The following is an 8,451-nucleotide window of genomic DNA, read 5'->3' on the forward strand; positions in this document are numbered from 1 at the left end:
TTTGTTCCCCAGCAGTAATTAAAACCTTCTGCCACTGACAGAGCTACTGCTGCTGCTGGAACCGCCATAGCCAGCTTGATTTCGTGGTTTGGCAAAGTACTGGCCACCACCACCATAGGGGCAAGAACTTCTGCCTCCAAAGTTTCCTCCTTTCATGGGTCCAAAATTTGAAGATTGATTGTTGTAATTGCCAAAATCACTGTAGCTTCCACCACCTCCAGAATTGCTTCCATCATTACCAAATCCATTGTAGCCATCCCCACGGCCACCATATCCACCACCACCACTACTGCCCTCAAAACCACCTTGACCACTCGGAGAATTGACTTCTCACTGCTCCTTGGCCTTGTCTTCGTGACTCTGTGTCTAGGATGCCCTCTCCCCTCTTACTACATCTCACATTCCAAATCCTATCCACACTTGGTGACCAGCTCAGCTCTGTCTTTCTCTGTGGAACTTCCTTCAGTCTCCTGTCAGCTCATGCTAATCTTTCACACCTTCAGTGAACCCCTCTGGCTCTTGCTGCCTCTGTGCTCAGTACATTAACACTCAATTGTGTCATTCTACTTTAATTCTCTGATTATTTCTTTAGATGAATCTGGACTCCTTAAGCACACTCCCCAGTTCTTCCAAGAACTGGTTCTTCTGTGCCCTCTCTATTGTTGGCCATATTGCTGGGCACATAGGAATCTGACTGGCAGACCTGACTTCCACTTCGACTACTCCATTAGTGCAAAAGTTTTGGCCACCCTCTTTACCCAGATCTCAGTCCAGCTGGCAGGAAGAGACACTGTCTGGGGTCTGTATTAGCTGAGAGGCTGCTTCTAGTTTGCTCCTCTGCCTGGATGTTGTGAGACAAGAACCAGGATCAGTGCCCTCCTGGCCAAATAATTGGCAGGTTACTAGTGACCTGAGGGCCCAAGATAGCAGCTGGGAGGGAGGGGGGCAGGAGAAGAAGTGAGCAAGGAAGGAGAGCCTGAGTGCGATGGTGGCGGGTGTTTCAGACCTGTGGTCCCACCAGTCGTTATTTGAGTGGCCCTGCGCTGGGGTGAACTTTCCCTAGCCAGGGACTAGCCAGATCCGTACGAGGCAATAGAGCACATGGGCAGAGTCTTCCTCATTCTACTTGGAAAAGAGACCTGGAGGGAGAGCAGAAGAGGATCCAGCAGTAGATGGTACAGACTGAGGCTCTACACCCTGACTTTTCTCCCAGTTCTCTGGTCTCCAGAAAGAGGCAGGGTGAATGGTAGACATAGATTTTATCCAGATTTTATCAAGTATGTTTGCTACACACTGGGACCATGCTGAACTCTGCAGATACAGCATCACATACTGTTCTCACTGCAGCCTCACAAGGTGGTTTATCAGTGTCCCATTTTATAAAGAAGGAGAGAAACTCGCATACACAGCTGGTATGGTTTAACCTAGAGTTAACCAAGATGTCAGGCTCCAAAGCCTGAATTCTTGCCCCAGGAGGTCCATCAGGAAAAGGAACATTAAGTCATTTCTTAAGAACCCTTGGCATTGAACTGGTTGAGGGTCTTCAAGATTGTCTGGATCCAGAATGCAAGGGTGGGGAAACTTGCAAAATACAGCGCCCTCCCTTCTACTGAATAATGTGAAGATAAAGGAGCCCACCCAAAGTAGCATGGGTGGAGAGTTGGGGGAGGGGTCCACAACTTTTGGGGGCTGGCCCTAGTCAAGAAATCCCTCAGCCAGGAAAACCTATATATGTTCTCAAAAATGGAGGATTACTGTTTTGTTGTGTCACATATCTGGGTCTTATTTCTGGCACTAACTCCTGAGTCCACACATACGGGACAGGCTCCAACCCTCACCCCACAGAATAGAAGCTTTGGTCTGTTTGGAGGGTATGGGTGTTACATTTGGCTAAAGCTTAGGACAGGGCAGCAGTGGAGGTTTGAGGTTTGCCATGACTTAAGTTCATCTCCACAGAATATCTGTTGTTATGCCATTGTCACCTCATTGTTTCAGAACAACTGATGCGTTTTTAATGTTGATATTTTACTTTGAAAATGACTTTTCCCCCCATGTCTTCTTCCACAGCATGAAAACCAAATTATTCACAGAGATCTGAAAGCAGAAAATGTGTTCTATACCAATAATACCTGTGTGAAGGTGGGCGATTTTGGATTCAGCACAGTAAGTAAAAAAGGTGAAATGCTGAACACTTTTTGTGGGTCTCCTCCCTACGCTGCGCCCGAACTTTTTCGAGACGAGCACTACGTCGGCGTTTATGTGGATATCTGGGCCTTGGGGGTGCTTTTGTACTTCATGGTGACGGGCACCATGCCATTTCGGGCGGAGACCGTGGCCAAACTGAAGAAGAGCATCCTGGAGGGCGCGTACAGCGTGCCTGCGCACGTGTCGGAGCCCTGCCTCCGCCTCATCCAGGGCGTCCTGCAGCCGGTCCCCGCCGACCGGTACGGGATCGACTCCATCATGAACAACGAATGGATGCAAGGGGTGCCGTACCCCACCCCTTTGGAACCTTTCCAGCTGGATCCCAAACACTTGTCGGAAACCAGCACCCTCAAAGAAGAGGAAAACGAGGTCAAAAGCACTTTAGAACATTTGGGCATTACGGAAGAGCATATTCGAAATAACCAAGGGCGAGATGCCCGAAGCTCCATCACAGGCGTCTATCGAATCGTTTTGCATAGAGTCCAGAAGAAAAAGGCCTTGGAAAGTGTCCCAGTCATGATACTACCAGACCCTAAAGACAGAGACCTAAAGAAAGGGTCCCGTGTCTACAGAGGCATAAGACACACATCTAAATTTTGTTCAATTTTATAAATTGCATCAGACTGCTGGTAATTAACCAAGATCATTGTTGCTGCTTTTAAATTTTTTCACTGACTACTTGAGTGAAGACATTTTTGTAATTTTTAAATAAATTTAAATTTAAGATATGAATTTTCCCCCACACAAAAAATGTCTATTAGCTCAGATTCTGGCTTGATTGGCAATCTTGTCTTGTTCTCAAACTAGTATTCATTCATTTGATTGAGAAATATTTATTCAGTGCCTACTGTGTGCCAGAAGACACTGTTTAAGCTGCTACCAAAAAAAAAAAAAAAAAAAGATAGGTCAGGTCCTTCCTTTCGTGCAGGATATTCTAGCACTAAACAAAAACACTAACAAAAAAATTTTTTTGAATATCAGTGATAGATGCTATGCAGATAATTTAAATACAGTGATCTGATATCAGAGACTTGCTACTTTGCACTAGATCTTAGGCCAGTGTGAGTAGATGACAATCTGAGATCTGAGTGAGAAGCAGGAGTGACTCTTGAAAAGCCAGCCAAGAGTATTCTAAGCAGCAAGTGGCTTTAGATTGGGTTCCTCCCCAACAGAGCCTAAGACAAAGGCAGCAGGTAAAGCAGTTTATTTGGGAAGTGACCCCAGAGAGCAAGGGGGAGGAGCAGGGGACAGAAACAGGGAGAGCCCTGGGGTGGGAAGTAAGAGGTACATACCGTTGGGTCTGGGACAAGATGCGGTTCAAGGAGGACCTGCATGAAGCTTCCAAACTTGCACGGAGATGGTCGCTGCATCGGTGGCTGGAGGAAGAAGTGTGGCTGAGAGGATGTGAGGCAGTGCACAGCCGCTGTCTGACACAGCCCAGTCCTGCTCTCCTCAGAGCCTTCCTCTGTTAAATCCAATCCACTGCAGTCAGTCTCTTTCAAGGCGTGAGGACTGGGAGGACTTAATGCAGTAAGATTAGCAGAACAAGGCACAGTGGTGGTTCTCCAGTTCCAGGGCATCAGAATTACCCGGGGGTCATGTTAAACTAGACCGTGAGTCCCCAACCCCAGAGTTTTTGAGTCAGTGCCTCTGAGGTGGAGCCCAAGCATTTGCATCTCTAATAGGTTCCCAGGTGGTGGTGATGCTGCTAAACAAGGGACCATGCTTTGAAAACCACTGAGCTACAGTCATTACTGCAGCTGGTCCCGAGGCTATAATTGACTCCTACCTCCTTCCTCCATCACCCTCACCTTTGGCCAGAGTTTCAGCTGGTCTAGATTGGGTGCTATGACCCAGACCTTTCTCACCAAAGGATCTGAACCTTTAGGTGCCTTGCTCTGTTGGGCCATGGTTGCTGCAATTGCCTCTTCACTATTATTATAAGGCCCCAAATTAACACTTGGGTTCCACACACACACACACTCCTCTTTAGCTCCTTATGAAAATCAGGGTCAGGAGTTCCCACCACTATAAGAGCTCCTTTCTTTTCCTGCTTGTCAACTGGCATGGGCATCCCAAAGTGACCATGTGACAGTCCTACATTCCAATTCACTGGACCCCTGTGGAGTCCCCTGGTGAAAGCATTCCCCTTCTCCCAGGAACCAAAACCTTTCATCGAGCCAAGCCTAGGTTGTAGGAAAGAGAAGTACAAATTCTTCAAGTGGGTCACTGATTGTGATGGTGAGAAAAGTCAGCCCTACTTTTACCCATTGGTTCCCAGCCCTAAGTATTTAACAGCAAGGGACACATTGTGAAATCACGGGTACCGAACCTTGGAGGCTAGCGCCCCAGCCCTGCAGGGCACTGTCACAGAGCCGGTGCCTTTGCTGAGCTACTCCATTGTTTGACTTACGCTGGCTGCTTCTGGTTTTGAGGTATACAGTAAGAGTAGATCCCACGGTCACGTGCAGAAAGCATGGCCTCACTCCAGAACCCTACAGGGCTGTGCTGTAACCTCTGGGTGCCAGAGACTTCACACAGTATTCCTAAGTGTCACGTATATAAGTCAGAGTAGCAATACTGTTGGCACTGAAGCCTGAAACTGATGTAGATCTTTTTTTTTCTGTGTCATCCACTTGAAATCAGCAGCCTGATAAATAGGTTAGAGGAATATGCCAAGGACAATATATATTCTCCCAAAGCCCAGAGAGGCCTACTAAACCCTGTGCCTCTATCTCAGTGCTAAGGGGTACAAGGTGCAGCAAACTGTCCTTTACTGTAGAAGGAATATGTAGGCGTGCCCCAGGTCATTGGCTCTAAAGACTTCATCTATGTGGCCATGCCCCTGATTCTCCATGGATTTTATCAGCCACACTCTGGCACATGTAAGTTGTGGTAGGGCATCTGGAGTACTTGCCACTTTCTGATGCCAAATCCACCTGGCATGCTGTCACAGTGTGGTAGATCAGCATAATATTCTGCAGAATAGCAAAATGATGAAGGTCCTTTTAGACTATCTTGTGACCTAGAGCAGATTTAACATTGCCTAGGGGCAATAGAGTAAATGAGAATCTCTGTCCATCCCAGAAAAAAACATGAACTGCTTTTACTCCTCCATGCTGATGACAAATGAGAAGAATGCATTTTCCAAAACAATAGCTGCGTATCAATGCCAGAGTCTTTGAGTAAAGATACCACATCCAGCATGGTGGCTACAACTGAGATCAGCAGCAGTCCACCATCCTCCTCCATTAGCCATCTGCTCTTTTGAGAAGTCTGATGGATAAGTTAAATGAGGTTATGATGGAGCCCATTACCTTTGTGTCCTCTAAAATCTCTAACGGTGCCCCTGATGGCTGCATTTCCTCCTGTGATTGCTCATGATGTACTAACATGGCTGATGAGAGGGTAGTTTCAAAGGTTTCCATGTGGCTCCTCCTCCCGTAATGGCTCTTACACCACATATCAAGGATCTAAATGTATTTATTCCAAAGATGTACTTGGAGACCAGAGAAAGGATCCCAGGATGAAACCCCTATTGTGAGATAGACTTTGGCCAGAACTCCGTCCATCACCTGACTTCCATAGGCCCCCATCTCCCCTCCCTACACATAGGGCCGCAATGGTACTTAAGGTTCCCAGGTGTCCTTTTCAGCTTACACTTTTTAATCCAACAGCCCTTAAATATTCTGGGTGTATGCATATCATATATACTTGTGGCAACAAGGCCTTTCATCAAGAGGTCCTGGCCTCCCCCCTTCACTGTGCACTGAATCTGTAAATTAACTCAGGCCTGGAGCCATAATTTTCTCATTGTGACAGGCTACACCAGCTTTCTGCTCATCAGCTTGCTTCTTTTCTTTCTTTTTGGTTATACCAGCGAAATAACTCTCTAGCAAACTGTCACTCAGAACTTTGTGATCTGTTAGCCATTGTCACAAAGCCCTGAAGATCAAGGCACCCTGATGCCCAGTCCCGCCTTACTGTCCATTATATTCTATCCACCTTGCCTCTGACAAGTAATAATACATGGCCCCTGCCATTCTGGAATCCCATTATCCCCACTGATAACAGCATGGCCAGTTCCATGACAGTGTCTCCTGCTGTCAACCCCTGCTTGCAATGGGCAGCCATCACTGGGCTTGTCTCTATGCTGGTGCCCCAGCCCCAGCACCATCTTTATTGCCTTAGTGAAGGCAGTGGCCTCCTGGGAACTTGGGTGGTTCTTCAGGCTCACATAATGAATCCGTTCTAACACTCACACCTCCTGGAACTTTCTGACCCTTTCCTTAATCCTGCGGCACAGCAGTTCCACCATCTCCACCTTGTCTGTATGCCATACTCATGCCCAGGCCTCAGGAGCCATCCCAGCAGTAATATTAGGACCCACTTCAGTGTCTCTCACTCCGGGTCATGGGTGAATTCTCCTGTGATAATAAACTCTCCGTTATCCTGCCTCATATTCTTTCCTCAACCTCCATCCCTGGCTCAACACCCTCAAGATCCCCCCCCCCCACACTTTTCCCCTGGTTCCCAACAGTAGCAGAGTAGCTAGGTTCTGCCATTCCTTCAGTGTCTAAGTATTTCCTCCTGACAGAGGTTGTGTTTCTCCGCTCAGGTGGTGTTGAGACACGGCCAGTTCTTGGTTTGGAGAATTGTAAGATCTTGAGGTCAAACATCATCCTCAGGCATCCGCCTCATCAGAGGCCTGGCTGGACAGGCCCTTTGAGAAAGGAAGTACCAGCTGCCCCTGCCAGCCCCACATTAGGGGAAGCCTGGTGTTCACTGTTCGCAGGCTTGTCCACCCTGTTCAGGCTGCAGTGTCCCACTCTGGCTATCGGGGCCTTGACTTTGATAAAGGAAAATTGTCAAGACTGAGTATCTTATCTGCTTTGCAGCTCAGCCAACCTTACAAATAGATCCTGCGTCTGTTTTAGGTAGTTTCCTCTCTGCTGCAGGAGAGAAGGTTCTCCTTAGCTTGCCTCAAAGGCCCGCGAGCTTTGGGTGTGCCTAGAGCTGATAGTTGACTGACTTAAACCTGTCATTTTTTCCCCCAGGCTGCCAAAGCAGTCAATAAAAGCTAGCTAAACCCAGAGCCTTTTTCATTGCCCCCCACACCATTCAGGTCACTGCATGATCCAATATCTCATCTTCCATCTGTGCTTGTAGATGACTTGACAGTCTTGGTGGTAACTGTGCTGCTCCTGCAGGCCAGTGGGGTCAACATCCTGCTTACCAACAGCCCATTAGTGTTCTGTTGATATCCTAACAAACTACCACAAATGTAGTGGCTTAAAACAACATACATTTATTATCTGACAGTTCAGTGAGATAGAAGTCCATCATGGATTTCTTCGGGCTAAAATCACGGTGGCCATCAGGGCTGGGCTCTTTTCTGGAGACTCTAGGGGAGAACCCATTTTCTCATTTTTTCCTGCTTCTAGAGGTGGCCCACATTGGCTCGTGGTCCCCCTTCCCCATCTTCAAAGTCAGCAACGTTCTACCTCTTTGATCATCTTTCTATAGTCACATATCCCTTTGTCCACAGTCCAGCAAGGTTCTCTGCTTTTAAGGACCCCTGTGATAGTTTGGGCCTATCCAGACAACCTAGGATAATCTCCCCATCTCAAGGTCCTCAACCTTAATCACATTTGCTTTTGCCGTGTCAGGTAACAAATTCACAGATCCCAGAGGTGGAGATCTTTGGTGGGCGAGGGGACCATTCTGTCTACTACAAACAGCAACAGGGTTTTTGTCATGACTGGTCAGGAAACCAGCTCCAACCTCCTACCCTGAAGGTCTGCTTTATAGGGCTATTCTAGGTACCAATTGTATTAGCCTGCATTCTCCAAAAGAACAGAGCATGAAACAAAAGCTTGCAAGTCATTTATGTGGTTAATGATCCCATGATGCAGAAGTGAAATATAAAAGAGGCAAGCCAATATAAGGATGTACTGCCAAACGGGCCAGAGGCAACTGGTAGTTGATGCTGCAGGATCTTCTGAGGCAACTTCTGGAGTACTTCTCAGAAGTGTCTGCCCGGGGGAGGGAAAGGAGGAAGCATTTATCTACCAGCAAGTAAGGAAGGGTCCATTCTTGGTTAAGGGTGGCCTCATGGGAACTTAACTTCTCTGCACTCCTGGGCTATGCAATTTCGAGTACCAGATGACTCCTGTGGGAATCCTGCATCACGGTGAGATGAAAGCGAGGCGAAGGTAGCAGGAATCCAGAGGGAGGTGCCATCAG

General features: G+C 47.5%; 1 protein-coding gene across 2 annotated transcripts in view; it reads left to right on the top strand.

Annotated features, from left to right (window-relative positions):
• Positions 1-2,933, top strand: part of NIM1K (NIM1 serine/threonine protein kinase) — a 59,329-nt gene extending 56,396 nt beyond the window's left edge. For both annotated transcript variants that reach the window (XM_031444625.2, XM_064480424.1), the window contains exon 5: positions 2,068-2,933. In XM_031444625.2, the coding sequence (XP_031300485.2) occupies positions 2,068-2,817 (750 nt within the window). In that variant the 3' untranslated portion in view covers positions 2,818-2,933. The remainder of the gene's footprint in view (positions 1-2,067) is intronic.
• The last annotated feature ends 5,518 nt before the right edge of the window (positions 2,934-8,451 follow it).

The sequence above is a fragment of the Camelus dromedarius genome, chromosome 3, assembly GCF_036321535.1.
Source record: "Camelus dromedarius isolate mCamDro1 chromosome 3, mCamDro1.pat, whole genome shotgun sequence".
In the NCBI taxonomy this organism is placed as follows: Eukaryota; Metazoa; Chordata; class Mammalia; order Artiodactyla; family Camelidae; genus Camelus; species Camelus dromedarius.